At 32.9% G+C, this 18,931-nt stretch overlaps 2 protein-coding genes and 2 long non-coding RNA genes across 5 annotated transcripts; 2 read left to right on the top strand and 2 right to left on the bottom strand.

The window, feature by feature from the left end:
- Nucleotides 1-346: 346 nt before the first annotated feature.
- LOC132913337 (uncharacterized) lies at nucleotides 347-1,302 on the bottom strand. The gene is made up of 2 exons (XR_009659363.1): nucleotides 885-1,302; nucleotides 347-745 (listed from the first exon to the last, which is right to left on the bottom strand). It is a non-coding gene; the product is annotated as an uncharacterized LOC132913337 (long non-coding RNA).
- Nucleotides 1,303-1,534: 232 nt separating this feature from the next.
- Nucleotides 1,535-5,133, top strand: LOC132913329 (diacylglycerol kinase epsilon). 2 transcript variants are annotated; one of them, XM_060971593.1, is made up of 10 exons: nucleotides 1,535-2,097; nucleotides 2,465-2,636; nucleotides 2,809-2,930; nucleotides 3,017-3,155; nucleotides 3,275-3,492; nucleotides 3,788-3,933; nucleotides 4,008-4,176; nucleotides 4,248-4,428; nucleotides 4,494-4,630; nucleotides 4,766-5,133. In XM_060971593.1, exons 1-10 carry the CDS (start codon nucleotides 1,936-1,938, stop codon nucleotides 4,892-4,894), a joined length of 1,575 nt encoding a protein of 524 aa, XP_060827576.1. In that variant the 5' UTR covers nucleotides 1,535-1,935; the 3' UTR covers nucleotides 4,895-5,133. The 2 variants fall into 2 exon arrangements, with proteins under 2 accessions (XP_060827576.1, XP_060827575.1); XM_060971592.1 differs by having other exon boundaries at nucleotides 2,800-2,930.
- Nucleotides 5,134-5,597: 464 nt separating this feature from the next.
- Nucleotides 5,598-17,779, bottom strand: LOC132913336 (NADPH oxidase 5). Its single transcript, XM_060971605.1, has 19 exons — nucleotides 17,567-17,779; nucleotides 15,488-15,582; nucleotides 15,239-15,350; nucleotides 15,036-15,133; nucleotides 14,776-14,896; nucleotides 14,333-14,483; nucleotides 14,007-14,217; nucleotides 13,609-13,838; nucleotides 13,309-13,497; nucleotides 12,876-13,069; nucleotides 12,185-12,506; nucleotides 11,163-11,304; nucleotides 10,874-11,016; nucleotides 10,545-10,680; nucleotides 10,061-10,281; nucleotides 9,424-9,620; nucleotides 8,906-9,115; nucleotides 7,187-7,390; nucleotides 5,598-6,594 (listed from the first exon to the last, which is right to left on the bottom strand). The coding sequence occupies exons 1-19, from the start codon at nucleotides 17,708-17,710 to the stop codon at nucleotides 6,397-6,399; spliced, it is 3,318 nt and encodes a 1,105-aa protein (XP_060827588.1). The 5' UTR covers nucleotides 17,711-17,779; the 3' UTR covers nucleotides 5,598-6,396.
- Nucleotides 12,853-13,524, top strand: LOC132913339 (uncharacterized). Its single transcript, XR_009659365.1, has 2 exons — nucleotides 12,853-12,954; nucleotides 13,119-13,524. It is a non-coding gene; the product is annotated as an uncharacterized LOC132913339 (long non-coding RNA).
- Nucleotides 17,780-18,931: the final 1,152 nt, after the last annotated feature.

Raw genomic sequence — 18,931 nt, 5'->3', positions numbered from 1 at the left:
AACAATTCAATAATATTATTATTTCCTCTGGAATATCTTTTCAAATTCTTACGACGATCCTTCGCAAGTAATCAAATAAGCGACATCCGAATACGGGTTACGCGGCCCTACCAGAAACTTTGCTGACACCCGAATACGGGTGTCGTGACAGACAACGTGACAATGTTATCAACATATATAATATTATTTTACTTTTTATTATGTCCTTAACCCTTTAAACATTACACTATTTCTTTTTAATTATTTGTTGTTGAATATTGTCATGAATATAATATAATATATATATATATATTAGTATACATTAGTAGTCCATGTACATAATATACAAACATAATTGTATCCGATGAAGGAAAACAAATACATTTATTAATACATTTTACACAAAACTTTTTAATAGATAAAATCAGCTGAAAGCTTTATTACATATTACAAATAATATTAACATGATATATTGTGTTTTCTACTTTACATACGTACAAGCATAGAAATGAATGAAGGGATCGGGTAAAGCAAGTATATATAAATGTTCTCCTTCCTTTAACATGACTTTTTTACATGATAAAATTACATAATATTACATATGCACATGTATAATATGGCAGATTTAAATATATTAGTATAATTTATATTTTCAGCTTGCATATAGTTTAGTTTTTAAGAGATTGGTGGCATTAGGTTCATTCCTTTACATTCAAGAGCAATCTTTACGCCTAATACAAATAATCCAATGCTCTTAATTACAGACCTGTAAGTGAAAGATTATGCGTATATATTTGTAATTAATATAATCTTTATTTAACTAGGCATACACTAAATAAGGTTATATGTTTATAAAATTGACTCGAAGGTTATATACAACATAATGAAACTTTATTATTACATACCATTTAAAAGAATCATAATAAACATTCTTTACGTATTTTACAACAGATGCCATTGTGACCTTTATTTTTGGTAAGATAAATCTTCACTTGTTCAATGGTTTCTGTTTCTGGCAAAGTATCTAATTGAATTAACATGAAATTATATATAGTACCGGAAGAAGTGCAAGCTTAAAGTTATTTCTAATGTAATGTATATACGCGAAGATGATGTATATTGTCAGGTATTATAAAGATATTGTTCTCTATTAATACTATATTACACTGTACGAGCAATTTTGTATAAATAATGTAATTTTTAAATTAATTCGATAAAATTATAATTAGTTATAATTTATTTTCAAAATCAATTTCGTAGTTTTATGAAACTCTATTTATATTATAAAAATAGGCGTGGAGTGAGGAATATTTAATAAACAAATTTGCATTTTACATAGGTGAACTAAATCAAGCAATGAAAATGATTTAACACTACAATTTTTATTTTTCTATATTAGTATGTTGGCAGTATGTATAGATTATTACACATTGCATTACACAAGGAGTAGTTCATATAGAATGATGTGAAGTGCAGTGCGGACTGCGGACGGCGGACAGTGCGGTAGAAGGCGATTAAGATTCAAATGACTTGATGGTAAAAAAGTTAAGAAACGTATACAAATTTTATTCCTTATCAATTTTATTTAGTTTGATCATCGAAATGGAATAGCTTTTTTACTATTATTATATTTTTCTCTATATATGGTAATGTGTTTATTTGTCCTTCTTTTATGTTTGTGTAACCAATGCCATTAAATTAATGTCACTATCCATTATTATTCACATTTTTAATTATTCGAATGAAATATATATTTTTATGTTTGTAGCTCTTTTTTCTTGATGCAATCGAAACGAGAAGAAAGGTGTCAGATTATTTTAGGATCATACGAAACAAGCTTTTCTGATACAAGAAACCGTGGTATATAAAAATATCTGTGATATATTGATATATTTGACAGCAGTAATCATCTTATGAATGTGATGATTTTGGAAGAAACAAAATTTATTTAATAACATGTTAGAGGACGGATATAGTACCAATGTTCTGTGTGCATTGTTTACCATATTTTTCATACTTATGCTAAATTTCTTCCGATATCTTGTACGAGAGCCCCATATTCATATTAGAGATGTTACCAAAGAGCATAATTGGATATCCATAAGAAGGGAAACAAAGGTACTTGTCTGTGCATGTTTTATATATTAACAAATATATTGCTTATATGCATATATCTTCATTTATATTTGGCAAGCTTCGTATCTTATAATTACACTGTTATATACAACATAATTACAATCCTCTCGTTTTTAGCATAAATATACAAATGTCAGTATGAATGTACTATTGCTTACAGAAATACAAAATTATTGGTAATTAATGATTATGTTTTGAAAGTAATTTGTTGAGTATGAGTTAATTGAAATAAATGATCTGCTGATCATTTTGGACAACATTAATTTAGAATGTTAAATATAAGATTTATTTAAATTATAATGTGTGTACATAGGTATATAAAAGTTACAAATATTGCTTTTATCTGTAGGCATATTATTGTAGCATTTGTGAAAGCTTGTTGTTAAATATTAATGGTTTGATCTGTGATTCATGTGGTGTTTGTGCGGATCCTACATGTGTCAAGATTGCAGATAAGCAATTAAAGTGCAAACTTGTTACCGTAAACGCAAATGAACCAATGAAGCACCATTGGATAAAAGGTACGTTTTATCCTCTTATGTTTCTATATTTTATGAACAACATATAAAAATTAAATTATTATTTGTTTCTAAATATTAGGTATTACATAAACTATGTACTAAATTATTTAAATTAAATTATGACGTTATTTAAGTTAATCTCTGTCTACTCATTTCACATAAGGTAATTTAGCTCTAAATGTTATATGTGAAATATGTAATGAGGAATGTGATGTGGAACCTGGACTAACAGATTGGTGGTGCTGTTGGTGTCAAAAATGTGTCCACGATAACTGCAAGTCTAAGCTTTCTAAAGTATGCTTTTTCTAAATATTTCTTACAATTGCTTATAATCTATAGGAATGATTGATTACTTATTGTTATCTTTTAAATTCTGCTAGATATGTGATTTTGGTAAATTTAAGTTAATGATAATTCCACCAAGTAGCTTAAATCTACGAAGTACTGTAAGACGTAGATTATACCTTTGTTCGGTTATACCTCCAAATTGGCCTCAGTGGAATCCTCTTATAGTTGTTGGTATGTTAGCACAAGAAAATTATAACAATGTTATAATAATATAATTATATATTATACATGTATGTATAAAATATAAGTTTTTTTACAATCAGAATTCAGTTTATAAAATTTATTTTCAGCCAATAAAAGATCTGGTAATAATGATGGAGCAGAAATCTTGTCTCTGTTTAGAAGGTTATTAAATCCTGCACAAGTTGTTGATTTATCAGAGCGTGATCCAGTCGCTGTTTTAGAATGGTGTCGTTTACTTGGGAAAGTAACATGTACAGTCCTTGTAGCAGGTGGAGATGGAACAATAGCTTGGTTATTGAATGCTATTCATAAGCTTGGATTGGAGGTAATACGCGTACTACTAACAATTTTTTTATGTGAAAAGAGAAACGAATATATACCTTGCAACATTGTTTCTTGTAGGGATCTCGATGTTAATTTTTCCTTTTTTTTTTTTTTTTTTTGTGTGTGTTTTTTTGTTTTTTTTAATACACGATGACATTGGGAAACACTGCATGTAAACATTGTGCGTGTGTGTGTATTTATATATATTATTAATATATATATATATTGATTAATTTTTATATATATATATATATATATACACATATTTGTGAATTAAATATTTTTACTTGTAATAGCCAGTTCCATCTGTAGCGGTAATTCCTTTGGGAACAGGAAATGATTTATCAAGAGTGCTAGGCTGGGGAAAAGAGCATGATCCAGATAAGGATCCTGCAGATATTTTGCATGAAATACAGAAAGCACAAAAAGTGGAACTCGATAGGTGCACAGAAAATATCCCGTACAATCCGTTTCAAATTGTTTTTAATATGCGTAATTATCTAAATATTTTATTAGGTGGACTGTGATAGTAAAACCATATGGTGGATTAGGACTTAGAAGTTCGCAGCAAACATTTTACATGTATAATTACTTAAGCGTGGGAGTAGATGCACAAGTAACATTAAATTTTCATCGTACAAGAGAGAGTCGTTTTTACTTCTATAGCAGTAGATTGTTTAATAAGGTACTCTATATCTTATTGGATATTTACTTTGTTATTGTATAAAATGATGTGTGTTTTTGCGCTTTTGTTAGCTACTATACTTGTGCTTTGGTATGCAACAAGTAGTTGAACGGGACTGCAAAGATCTTGATAAGAATATAGAGTTATATTTGGATGAAGAGAAAGTGAATTTGCCATCCATCGAAAGTATTGTAATATTAAACATTCCATCGTGGGCTGCTGGAGTTGATCTGTGGAATATGGGATTGGAAGGTACTTACACATATCCTTTTATATGTGAGGTAATCGGAGAAACGTGAACGTTTTATATTGAATAGGCCACGAACAATATGGAAAACAAAGTATCAATGACGGTAAATTAGAGGTAGTTGCGCTTTATTCATCATTTCATATGGCTCAACTTCAAGTAGGATTGTCTCAGCCTTATCGACTTGGACAAGCTAACAGTGTAAAGGTATTTTAAAGTTTATTCAAATCAACAGATCGAGCTTTTAAAAGTGTTTAAAGAAGCATTATGCGTAGTGTGTTATTATTTACTTTATATTTCTACTATCTATCTTTCTTTTCCTAAACATTTTACAAAATTCAGGTAAAGATAATAAAATCTTGCGCTATGCAAATTGATGGCGAACCATGGTATCAACATCCTTGCGAATTCAATATTACATATTGTAATAAAGCAGTCATGCTTGTAAACACAGTTGAAAGAACTATTTAATTCTTTCATTCTGGAGTATGTAAGAGGTCTCAATTACTTGTACATTCCAAAGTTTGGTTTTAAATGGAAAAGGATTCACTATATTTCACGAATAAAGCATGATAAAGGTAAAATGTAAGATAGAAATTATTTTTTATGTATGTGAATTGTATATTTTTATATTTTATTTATTAGTTATGTATTTTAAACCTTATTACTAATTCGTGTTATTAAACTTTGAAATAAAAGATATATATCGATATTGTTTTTTTGCTTATGTAATAATTTATTATCTATATTTCTTTATCTATAAGAAAAGCCTATAATAATAATAATAATAATAATTAACTACGTATATTAAGCACTTACGATGAGTTGTAATAAAGGTAGGATGATGTATAAGATTCTTCTCACGTATTATCTTTATTTGCAATCTATGTTTACAATTGTGCTTCGTGAATAGGTTTTTTAGAATTTACTATCTCTGTATTATTAATATTAAATGGCACAGGCGTAATTGTCTTATATTCCTAGATTGTGTAACAATTGCCAATGCACATGTTAAATCCTGCAATTAATTGTCACAAATCACTGTGATTACTGTTCCCTGAAATATACAATTATTTATTTATTTCAATAATATCAGTTGATAGTCTGCTAATAACTTTTTAAATATCCTTGATCTATTATTATATCATTCTAAATATTAGTTTTTCCTTTGATCTTATATAAAATGAATCGGACAGTTTGATTATTTCAACTTCATTTATTTAGATGAATTTTCTATTTACATATATTCTTGTAACGCGCTTGTTCTATTTCTTTTAATTAACTTTGACGGTTTTGATGTGATTTCAAATTAACCGTCTTCGTCATTAATCTTTAGTTATTCTTATATATTTATTTTTAATAAATTAACTTAACTTTCGAGTTTAATTTCCTTTATTGCTTCTTACTTCTAATAACAAATAAAATGTTCTGCAGAATAAGCAGACCGATATATATTCGCTAAACCATATAGTAAATAAAATTTGATTACGTTTACTGCCTCGTCTCGTCGGCCAGAGGTATACATACAGACATCGTATGACGTATGAAGTTGTTACACATTTGAAATTAGCCAAATATCGCAATTCTGATTGCAAATTTGAGAAAAAGTAATTTGACGATCGTTAGTTGGTCCCGTAGTCGCATTTTGACAAATTTTCCGATTATGACAGAACGACAAATAAATTTTCTCCTTGTATTAATAACAATTTGGTTGATGCACGAAACAGCCAGAATTATGAATAACATGAAGTAAAATTTTTGTATTTGGATGACATTACTGAAAAGATTATACTGATTCTAGACGAAACAAAATTAGATAACATTCGCTGTATAATGGATCATTTAGTTCCAGGCGTATGCCATTACTTTTCAAACATAATAGATGATGAATGAAGATTTTATAAACGTGTCTCGCAACAGTACGATGTAATAAATAAATAAACATTATGGTATGGTTTCTCCTCTTAAAAAGCTTAAAATGACTCTTTTCTAAAGATAAAACCGAATTGGTCGCACTTGTAACGTAAAATTCTTGCCAGTTGCGGCGGACCACAGTAAAAGACTGTCACTTTGCCTTTCTTCTGATCCTGAAGCTGCTTGAATACTTTATCCCAGTTCGGTCGGCCAGCATTCGTCCGTGTTTTTAAACCTGTTATAAGATCCCGTTTTTCCTGAAAAATTAAGCCATTTATTTCTGTGGAATTGTCTAGTTTTTCGTTTTATAAGATCAACATTTTCGTTTGAACCCTTTCACTATGAAGTACGTGTACACACATGTGACAACAAATATACGTATAATTATTTAAAAAGGAAAAAAAGAAAGAAAATAGCATAATTGCATATATTAAAATCATCAGACGGCGTAATAAGTAATTCAGTCTTATGTACGTCTATAATATTTAACGTTCTAATAACAGAATTTATAGAAGTATATTTGAAAAGGGTGATTTCTTTAAGAGAGATAAAATAACATGGAAAGAATTTTATTAATGGTAATAAAAATAAAATCTCCTGACTTTCATAGCGAATGAAGGAAGGGTTAAAACTATCGCAGAACTGTATTGTTTTTCTTTTTTTTGTGAAAAAAGCTAAAACTCATCATATTTCATGTACGTAATATTACATGTATTTAAGATTGAAAATAGGTGGGAAAATAAAACTTTTATTAGACAGGTGAAGACATTCTTCGTTTGATTTGCACCAATAATAATAGGAAAAAGCAGACAAGTAAGGAAGAAGGATAGAAATTTATGGATTTCGAACCATTTGGTGAACCAAGTCCATAGCTAGCTGCAAGGTAACGGCTTTCATATCGTTCTTCTGCAAAGCACTGGTAATGTACATGTGCATTTCAAGGAAACGCTCCATAGCGATGCCTAACTCTGCTTGTTCCATTTCTAGTTGCGATAATAAATTCACGAACCATTCAAAGGATCGTTGATCTCTATTGATCCAGAAAAAGTCCACCTGTAGATGTGACGATTCATTGATAATCAAATATTTTGTTAAAATATATGCGTACATAGTTTGAATTTATTAATATTATCTACTTACTATAAGTAATAGAATTATTATATGTTTTTCGTATGCATAGATCGATAATGTTTTAGTCAAAAGCTGAGAAGCAATTGGCAATGAACTTATTGAATCAAGAGAATATACGGGGAATACGAGAATTTAAACGATAGGCGGCAAAATAGGCTTTTAAAGCAATGATTGTGTAATAACTGTGTTCTGGCCATCATCACTGGTTCCGTCGCTTGCCGCTTGTCGCTTATCGCTCAACGCTTTGTATGGTCTATAGAGATGGTACATTTTATGAAGATGGAGTGCGCGAAGGAGTCGGGAAAACGATGCAGGAATATAAAAAGAACGCTGCAAGAAAATTCTTGCGTTCTTTGTCTAATAATGCATGCACCATCGTACAGTGTATATATATAAGTGCAACATCGATTTCACGAACGGCGTCAGTGTGTACGGCGTCTAATTGGACAAGGACAGAAAGGCAAAAGGTTGTCGCTCAATCTTCAATTATTATGTTTGTATTTTAGTACGTATCCATGAGAAGCGGCAAACAGGTAAGAAGAACGATGAGCTAAAAAGGACAGCCTTGTTAAGAGCATACAAGCGATACAAGGATCGAGTACGCGAGTCATATGTTATCGTGTAAGCAGATGCGATATGCGAATAGAAAGAGAAGGCTGTATAGAAGGATTTCTGATCGTTGTCTAATCAGGCATGCCGGCTGATGCCGCTCTTTCATCGGATTATTCCGAATGGACACGAACGATATTTTACCGTACGAGACCGTTGCGGTGCCGTTGATTGGAAGAACAGTGAAATAGAGTTCTTCTGTTTCGCAAAAGAAGAAGAAACTGTTATCGTCGTTAGACAAGGGCACAAGGAGCCACTCTATGCAGCGTTCTTTTTCTATTTCTATCTTATGTATCGTTTTTTCAGCTCGTTCGAGCTGAAGGGCGATCTTCTGGCAATATTAAAAATCTCTAGTCATATTAAAAGTGCCAACTGCGACATGATTTTGTCGCTGAATAAATCGCTTAGCGCTTGCTGTTTACCTCTCTTCTGTGTAATCTTTTGTGTAATCCTCTGTGTAATAAATGTTACACAGATTTTTAAAGTTAAGACCTTCGTCGGCCAAATGTTCGGATGAATTTATAGGCGAGAACCGCCCGTTTCCATGAGAAAATGGAATTCCTCATTTTCGGCTTTCGCGACAGAAAATAATACCACTCCCGTAAAGGCAGATTTAGGCCAAACATTTTTGCAGTCTGGATACTATACTAAATCCCTTATTCCAAATGCTTTGAAATTATTGCTATGAGGATTATTTTGAGAATATTTGGTTTTTATTCTGATTTTACGAAGACGATCGAAGATCTCATATAATGAATATCATTTAAAGTATTTCAAAGAGTTTCTAAGATAGCGTGAAAAAGTGTAAATACTGCGATAGATACTTGCCTTACGAAGATGCATCACGGTGGGAGGTATTTCACTGGCCCAGGAGAATTTGCATTTTGGACAAGTATGCCTGGCTTTCCAGTAACGATGCATGATGGACTGTAATATCGAAGCGAAAGGTGTTACTCCGATTCCCGTTGCGATTAAAACCGCATGTTGGGCCTGAAATATGTGACTCGAAGGAGCTCCGTATGGTCCATCCAGAAAAATCTGTATACATAATGATTAATTACTAATTAAATTACAAGTTTTCATAAGTCACACAAACTACTTTATTATTACATAATTGCCTCTATTACCTATATATATATGTATATATATATATATATATATATATATATATATATATACATTTTTACCTTTTTACTAATGTCTTTAAATCGAATTTCAAATTTTTTTTATTACTTCTTTATAATACAACGTTAAGCAGAAGCATAATAAATATCTAACATCCCTATTACTTAAACTTAAGTAGCTTAAACTTTTAAGTTAAAGCCTTGCATATTTATGTAACATACCTCCAATGGTTTGCCGACGGTATAGTTTGGTGTTATATCCGAAGGAGCGTCAGATTTCATATCATCGTAATCTCTTTTCGAAGTCTCTTCGAATTTCATTTGTAGTCTACCTTCCTCTGCTGCTGCTTGCATCGTAATTATTATTGGATTATTCGATGATTTTCTTCCGTATTCGTCCACAGTTGCTTGCGGCGTTGCTATTTCATCAAGAACTTTGTCAATTTACTTTTATATCGCAAGTATTATATTTTAAGGTGCAAGAGATAAGAAATGAAAACGTTTTGGGAATCATATTCAAAGAAAACGGATAGTAGAAAAACAACAAGGCTCTGCTCTTTTAGTTGCATGTATTCATAGAAATACGAACTTGCACAGATATACGCAGTTTAATTAGAAAATTGAAGCGGGCATTAAAGCGGAAGATGAAACTATTTGTCAAAGTTGAATGTGTGTAGCTCTCGATATCTCAAAGATATTGTACGGGATTGAAATTTGACGATGGAGGAGATCGGTATCTATACTCTATTTATAAGTAATAAGTAGGTACGGACGGACGATTTACGTTATTTAGACAGAAAATTGCTATTTATTCTGAAAGAGGATTAACTTTGAGAAATGTCGGAACACGGTGACTTACTGTATCCGTTCGCCGATGTTGTTGATTCTAATTCGTAGTTTTCCAGACTTGGAGTCTTGAAAGCAATTATTGTGGGTTTATTTCGCATGTACCGGAAGCTTTGTGCCAATCCTTTATTCTGCGGGCTGGAATAGGCCTGGTCTAGAGATTTTAAACGCTTATGGCGTATTTCACGGTCGTTGAAGTTTCTTTCTGATTCTGATCTCGTGTAATCGCGAAGTCTGTGAAAGAAACGACTTGATCATTTTATGTAGCCATCGAAATTAATTTTTTCTGCAAATTGAAACAGTATATAATAGTATATATATATATATATATAGTTTATAATAGTTCATATTATTGTACAACTATATTATAATTTATAATGGTAGTAGTTCTCTAATATTTGAAACCATACATGATTATGAATTATGTATTATGTGTTTTGTTCGATATAAAAACAACATAAAATTCTAATTTTGAAACATTAATTATTATTACTTACACAGCCAATCTTTCACTTTTCTTCCTTCCTGACAGCATGTTAGGTACCGAAATAGACTTTTCCAAAGGGATCCTGCTAGTGAACAGCGAATGACAAAGTTCCCGCTTGTTCGATAACGTGTTGTTATCTGCTGTGCCTAATTTTACGAAGTAAAAGTAAAAGAATAAAACGAATAAGAATTATAGAAAGCGTCTTAGAAGGCAATTTGAGAAATTCTGATAATAATTCGAGATTTCAAATTCGAGATAGAAAATGTTACGAAGCTGATAGACTTTGATTCTAAAATACCTTCGGATTTCGAATAATTTAACAAAATTCAAACGAATTACCGCTTGCAGACTGTGGCGAGTGTATTGTTTTTTCACTATCAGGAACAAACACAGAATTGTCGAAACAACGATGATTTCCGTTTGTCGTATTGGGAGAGAGTATCTTGTCATTGGCATTTAGTTGTTGTTTTTCGTTAAGATATCTATATCGCGAAGGAATAAGAAACGATTAAGAATGATGTATCTTTCGTTTATCGTCTGTTGTCCGTCTACGTACTACATACATATGTATAGCGAGAGTTTCAGCGATCAACAGGTCAACCGATAAACAGAACTGCATGGAACTCACATTTTCTTAGGTGCGTCGGTGCTGCTGCAACTCTCAACAGAAAATATATTGTTTCTTTGAAGTTTTATCTGCTCTTTCTCAAAGTACGAGTAAAGACTATTCGTCCATTCACCTACTGCTCGTATGTGAAGCCATATGTAGCCTATGAAAATCAAACATAAGATATGTACTTTATATATATATATATATATATATATATATATATATATATATATATTATAATGCCTGATGACTTTTCTATCTGATCAACTACATCGCCTAAACGAGATATGAACATCGCGGATCGTTACCCTCGCTTTTCTACCGAAAAGTGTGAACAACGAATCCACGTTCTTAGTTCAAAAAGGCTTTCCTCCTAAATAGTACGAGACGGGTCTGTTAACTGTTCTATCAATCCTCGAGCAGTCAAGTTCTCGGTACTCAACACTTCAAATCTATCAACCTTCGGGTCAATCAACTACTGTACTTTCCGACACGACAAAGTCAAACAATTCCTGTCTACGCAACAAGTATTGTAAGCTGGTGTAAATATATACGTATTATATAACTGTGGACCACAGTTGTATTCAAAAACAAACACCCCTATTATCCCAGAAGAAATAAGGGGATCGGCCCTGCTCGTGGTGTCGATTCGTATAATCGTAACGGGAATTTACGACTTCTACGACATTTACGAGTTGACGCGCTTCAACGCGATCGCGTCCGCCCGCGACTGGACGAAAATGCAAATTATTTACAAGTATAGACTGCGGATTATCTATTTAAATTCATATTCTTATAAACTATACATGCTATAAAGATGTAGAAGTTACATAAAGGTATGATTCACTAACGAAAATTTTTAACCAATACCTTATTCTAGATATTTTGTATGTAGGTATCCTATATGTATACACATACATATATCTGCATATTATGTACCCATGTGTATGGGTTTTGTGTATTTTTTTGCATAAGCGCATAAGAAACGCTAAAATAAACGCATAATTTTAAATTAGTTATGTAAAATAAATTATTTGAACCTTCTTGTTCTGGAGCGCTGCTAATAGTGAAAGGATGCCATTCGTAACGTGCTATAACTGGAATGTTGACGAAAACATAATCGCCGGGATGGAAGACGAAATGCGGAGGTCTCTTGATGACTAAATGCGTCACTCTCGATGGTAACAGAAGGCCTGAGCTTATGTACGTTTTTCCCAATTGTGAACGAGACCAGGCAATTCGACGTATCCTTTCCAGCATGTATATGGTACCTGGTCCTATGAACCATTTCCAGAAATTCGGTCCGTGTAGTATCATCAAAATCCAGAATGGTATGTATAATAAGTGTGACCAATAAAATACCTGTAAAATATTAATATTAATTTTTTATTAGCTCAACTAACGATCGTGTATTCTCTATTTTATGTTATGTTTATTTCAATATAGGCTCTATAGGCATAGTCGTATTATACGATAAAAATGAATTGCCATATTTCTATAGAAAATATCTCTTGTGGGTCTCGTAGCTATGATGTCTTGTAGAATGGTTCTTGTAGAACTTGACAAATTTGGGGAACAATGTTTCTTAAAGAGTTACACCGTTACTTCGGATTCTTCTCTCTCTCTCTCTCTCTCTCTCTCCCTAAAGGCTATCGATCGATATACTTGTCAATTTACTCGTCTAATTACTGTAAGATGATCTAACGGCTGCAATGAAAAATTACGTATTACCTCGAAACATCCACCGCGTCGAACAAATGGCATGGAGCACGTCGTTATTACGACAAGAAGAACGATAAGGATGACTCCAGTAGGGTTTGCATAACCTCCTACGAGCCCGAATAGAGCTGGCCGACTTGTTAATAGCCACTCAGACATTGTATAGTTGTTGTAGTTAAAAGCCTCGTCATACACCACTATAGTGCCTAAAAACATTTAACGCTTTTAGAATACAATTTTCCTTAATTACTCAAGTTGATAGCCGAATGAATATTACAGTTGACTAAAGAATAATTTGTGAAAAAGCATTCTTCTTGGGAAATTCGACGGAACTTTACGCGCGACCCGATATACTGTACTTGTTCTAGAAAGAGAAGCTTAGGCTTAACTTTATTTTCGCTACCCCCAATTGTATCGTATCGTGGTATAAATAATGGTATCGTACCAAAATTAAGAAGGTGCATAACCGTGTGCACTACGCTGAGGATACCGATTAGAGCTCCAGTCACTTTGTGAAGATAGATATGTTGATCTAACGGCAGTAGAGAATTAAAGCGATGAGTTCGTAGGAAGGTAATGGACTGACGCAACATAAGAACCAGGATGAAACTGCAGTTGAAGTTTAAACACTGACCTGTATTAAAAATTACGTTTATGAAAATATGAATGATATTACGTGTGACCAGTTTGATAACGATCAGTCAGGGTGATTTATGAAATATAGCAAAGGCTAAGAAACTTTTACCACAGGCACGCGCTACCATGACGTAGCCATTAGACGTTCTATATTCGTAGAGTCTTGTTAGGAATAAGGCCACATTGATCGAGACGAAGATCGAGATGAAAACGATGTAAACGTAATTGTTTTTCATATATGGCTTCGTTAACTGATAAGGACGCAATGAAGCGGTGAGAAATTCTAACCGTGATTTTCGCTTCGTTTCCGGCTTTGGCGGTACCAGCCATCGGTCGATACTGTAATTCGATATTCGTTGTTAAGAGTTTTCCATTTAAATCGCAACTTAAAATTATCTCCCTATAAATTATATTATTTTATTGGTGTAAGTTATAATATCGGACAGACGGATTGCCAATATTAAAATAAACGGGAAAAGTGATTTTATAATATAAAGCTCTTTTCACCTAATCGATAAATTTTCTAATAAGCCTTCGTGCTTCTCCAATTGTTTTTTTAAGGCTTCGAAGGTGATGGCACCTCGGTTAGCTTGATCAGCATCATCAAACAGAGCCATAGTTAATTCCTCAATTTGTTCTTCGTTAAATTGTATACCATTTTCTTCCATACAGGCTCTCATCACGTGTTCCAATTCACGAAGTTGTATTAATCCGTCACCTTTTCACGAACAACAGATTTTACAACATTTTAGATTCGATAACGATCATTATAGGTAGTCTGCACTTTGTTTTCGTCTGATAAAAGTTTAGTTTGATATTTAAAGTTACTTCACCATCTATGTCGTAAACTTTGAAGAGAAATTTTATCTTATCGTCGGGACTTTTTCCAGCGAACTGATGCATCGCATCGAGGAACTCTTGAAGCGATATCGTTCCAGAATTATCCTTGTCGAAAATTTGGAACACCCGGTCAGTGAAAAACGGCTGAAAAGAAATTATATCTCCGATTATATTTGAAGAGTATGTGAAGATTTACTGTTCTTTTCATACTGTTGATAGTTGAAGTTGGATCAATGATCGAGATAGATACGTATGGTAAAGTACCGAGATACAACAATAAGGGGTAACCGATCGATGGTGTCGTACATCTGATATTTCATTATTATAAAATGAACGAAATAGAATTGTAAACAGAAAAAAGGAAGTAAGAGAAAAAGCAAGAGAAGAATATTAAACTGCAAATTTGAAATTCGAAATACTTATGCCTTCTGCCTACGTTCTTCGAAGTGACGATTTTGTTAAATTCCTCGCGCCTGATTTCCTTTTCATTGCCCACCGTCTGTTTAAAAAGTTTTTCCAGCCATTCCAAGCTGCGCTTGTCGAAGCCGGCGAGCGGTCTTTGAACAAATTTTATAAGACATCAACGAGCCATTGACAGATACGCGTAATAGAAGATGTTAAGAAATTAGGATATATCGTTGATAAAATTTCTGCCAGATAATTATACGACAATAGTAATAGTAGTTATAAAGTTACCTTGTATTGCTAATGGTCGAGAGGAATTCCATGATTTGAAACGATGTTACATATCCCAAGTTTTCTTCGTCGATCCGTCGAAATAATTTATCTACGATCTGTAATATATGCATGTACGTACATACGTCGGTGTCCCTAGTAAACGTACGTCTGTGTATACATATTTATACAGGCACGCTATGCCATTTAACGATAACGCTTACCTCTTTAGTAGAAAATATCTGTTGAAATTTCGGAAAAGTTACAGGATTATCGCCACATATGCTGTATGCAACGTTCTCGAGCTGGATAATAAGATCGTTTGGTTTGTCATTTCTGTTACAATAACATATAAGTTTAATACAACGTAATGTAATATATAAACAATAAATGTAAAAGGGTAGTGTTTATTTGTAACATGATTTTGCAGATAATACAGAATAATACATATGTATACGTATAATAGCTCTCACTTCAATCTTCCCTTCAGGAATTCGATCCACTCATCCTGCGTCAATATTTTATCCTGATTGCGGTCGAACAATGAAAACACTTTTTCCATCAACGTCTGAAATGTATATTATTTTGAAGATTTTAGAGAATGTGAAAAGCATAATTGGTATAATTTATCGAGGAAGAAATGTCTTTTCTTTCATCTTAAACTTCTAAATTATTGAAAATCACTATGTGTATTATATAGGGGAGGAAACAACAAACTTGAAGTAATAAGGATATATATTTATAAGTGATATTTTTCAGAAGCTTATGATTCGAGCGAATGAGTAGATATTTTCTGTGATAAAGCAGCATCTGAAATATTGAGTTGACAACTAAGTGATCGCGGATTTTCTCCTTACCATCTAATTACATCTAATGAGAAAATCCGCAATCACTTAGTTGTCAATCCGATACATATAAGAGCAAGAGAGGAAAGAATAAAAGTTATAGTCTGCATAAAAATGAATAATAACGACAACGCGTATAGAAAATATAATCGACAGAATTTTATTTAAAAGATATATAACGTAAACTGACAAGAAAGTAAATTTAAGTTGAGTAAATGAAATTGTTAACGACGAATGTTTAATTTAAGTTGGTATTTAAATTTTTCGTAAAATATAGGCACGATTAGAAATTTGTGCGTGTTTAAAAAACGATCGATTTACAATTATTTTACTAGAATACTTGCAGCATATCACTCTATATGTATATTATTCCACGTAATAATAAATTGGATTTTTCCAGATTTTCAACTCATTGTCATACCTCTTTCATAATCATGGATGCGATTACCATACGTACGCATAACGGTACATTGTATTGTATGTTATGTATGTATGTACATCGTACCGCTACCACAAATTATAAAAGAAGAAAACCGCCTGTTCAACACACTTGCTTATTTCACGGTATAAAGTGTAAAGGGTTAACCGATCCGACACGTTGGTAATGCACCGGGTAATCTTTCGTCTCGTTGCACGTTTCTCTGTTCGAGAAACAGGATCGTCATGGAGTAAAAATCGATCGAACACGACCGAATGACAAATATAAACCGAATATGCCGGAGGCATGAAGCGCGAAGCGTTAAGCGTGAGGCTGAACGAGGCTCGTTGGCTCCGGGCAATCGGTCACCTTGATCGAAATCTCTGGCCTTCGATAAATCCCATTGCCGTTACCTCCGGTCCCGTCTCCGTTGTCTCTCCTTCTCCCTTGAGCGAGCGGATTCTCCGATATTAAATCATTCCTCTGCTCGATAACGATCTAACCTTGGCGTTATTTGCTTTCAATGGAAAGCACGACCTTGTCTTGTTTCTTATCGTTTTCAGCTTTTCTTAAACCGCCCAACAACCTATGCAATCTTTTTCCTTTGATCAGACAGTCACTTATAATTGCTCCCTGACTTCGACACTTGAATCGCCGAACGGCTGATATACATACATATATCCTACATATTCCCTGATTACTGTTCGACATTCACGATGTTTCGTAACATTTTGCTCAAGTTTTCTTGGTATAGTTTTAGTCAGTACGTTTAAGCTAAGATTCTTATTTACCTACCTCTGGTAGGAAACTCTAGATTGCAATAATCGGTTCTAAAATCTTGTTCGTCGTAGGATCGATTTCCTCTAGTATACGTAGCTATATTAAAATACATATAGTATGTACATATGGTATGTATCTGGCGTTTACCGTTTTACTCCTCTTTATGTAACGTACACCATGATACGCTTTCACCATGATAATGAAAGTGGAATGAGAAAATTGGAATCGAGCCGATAGCATCTTTTTCCGTTCGTTCTAATTTTATTCTAATTTTATTCCTAACTATTCGTTTGTTTCTTATGTACATGTAGACATGTACATATGCAGGGTATAGATACCGCTGTGTAACATTATCTCTATACGTATGTGTAATATATCGAAATATTTGAATCATCTGATTTGTGAGATCATTAATACGCGTAATGAATGAAAAGAGATAAACGTTTCGAAATTTTCATAAAAATATTTACTTCCGATTGACTCGATTATTAAGTAAGTAAAATATTCACCAGATCCAGCAACAGTTGTTTAAACGAGTCTCTGTTGTGACGAGCCACGCCGTTCACCCCGATTATACGGGAACACTCTTCCAAGGTGGTCGCTCTCCTCCTTTCGATTAATTCCCCCTCCATATGGCTTATGTCGCTTTCCATTTAAAAAAAAATCTTGCCACAGCTTTTATCAAATAACAAATAATTTCTTCCAATGAATAATTAAAAGAGAAAGAGAAATAAATAAAAAGAGAAGGAAAATATCACTGTACGCATTAACGTTTACAAAGGGTTTGATCTAGTATAAAAGATATTAAAGAATACACTGCAGGCCACGATCGTATTATTTCAAACTGTTCCGTCAAATTTTGAATACTTCGGGGAGAAAAGTTAAGTTAACGAACCGAATCGTTCCACTTAAGGTTCTTGTTTATCTTTTTCACCGTATCGACTAGGATTTTTAACTTTATAATATTTTAAACCTAATATAATATTTAAATATAATATTTTTAACTTTCGAATTAAGGATTAACACATTACACAGGGTTCTTCATTTTAATCGAAGAACGGCATTCCTTATTTTTGTTTTTTTTCTTTCTTTCTTTTTTTTTTCTTTTGTTTTTGTGTTTTTGTTGTTTTTGTTTTTTATGTAGCCGTAAAAAGTTTTAGTCGATTAATTTATATTCAATACTTTAACAGAAATATTTTACTTCGAGTCGATTCTTCGGACGGAAGAAAGGAAACGATGTAAGCACTTATATATCAGAATCAGAATCAGAATCAGAATCAGAATCAGAATCAGAATCAGAATCACGCTCTTGTGTTTACAAGTTGCGACTTGGTTCGTTGATAGACGCAGACTAACGAACGAAAATCGATTGCTATTGACGAAAGCCGAGAGAGACCTCCATCCACTTCTTCACCGTCAAATCCATCCCGACGAGAGTTTTTGGAACACGTTTCAGATCTACGAGACGGAAGGGGGGATGCCTTTCGTTTTCAATAAAGATCATGCAATCGAACAGAGAAACAGACAGACGAATAAACAGTCAACCTTTCACTTCTTGAGTCATCGTCTCTTTTTTTCGTTCCTTCCGTTTCTTTTTCTCCGCCTCCTCTATTCTTTCCCTTTCTTATTTTTTTCTTCCTCTTTTCCGATTTTTTCCCTTTATATTATTTTATAAATAATACCCTTTACCATTTCTCGCTTCTTCTTTAATAATACTTGGATACACACTGACGCTTTTATAAGAGATTTCGTGTATGTATGTATGTATGTATGTATGTATGTATATAATCCTGATGTAATTCCGATTAATCCCGTTTTATAAGCTGTTTTATAAGCCATTTATAAGTACCAAATGAATTTTCATTTAGTTTCAC

The sequence above is a fragment of the Bombus pascuorum genome, chromosome 13 (assembly GCF_905332965.1).
Source record: "Bombus pascuorum chromosome 13, iyBomPasc1.1, whole genome shotgun sequence".
Classification (NCBI taxonomy): domain Eukaryota; kingdom Metazoa; phylum Arthropoda; class Insecta; order Hymenoptera; family Apidae; genus Bombus; species Bombus pascuorum.
Note: the sequence above shows the minus strand (reverse complement) of the source record. Positions and strands in the feature narration are given on the sequence as shown.

What these genes read in the sequence shown, in the direction of transcription:
- LOC132913336 (XM_060971605.1), bottom strand. Translation starts at nt 17,710, where the DNA reads ATGGAAAGCGACATAAGCCATATGGAGGGGGAATTAATCGAAAGGAGG. An exon ending in CAAAGTTTACGACATAGATG is followed by an intron (nt 14,218 to 14,332) that starts GTGAAGTAACTT and finishes GTTCGTGAAAAG; the next exon opens with GTGACGGATTAATACAACTT. An exon ending in CCGTCGGCAAACCATTGGAG is followed by an intron (nt 9,116 to 9,423) that starts GTATGTTACATA and finishes TTATGTATACAG; the next exon opens with ATTTTTCTGGATGGACCATA.
- LOC132913329 (XM_060971592.1), top strand. Translation starts at nt 1,936, where the DNA reads ATGTTAGAGGACGGATATAGTACCAATGTTCTGTGTGCATTGTTTACC. An exon ending in CCATAAGAAGGGAAACAAAG is followed by an intron (nt 2,098 to 2,464) that starts GTACTTGTCTGT and finishes TTTTATCTGTAG; the next exon opens with GCATATTATTGTAGCATTTG. An exon ending in TTCATAAGCTTGGATTGGAG is followed by an intron (nt 3,493 to 3,787) that starts GTAATACGCGTA and finishes TACTTGTAATAG; the next exon opens with CCAGTTCCATCTGTAGCGGT.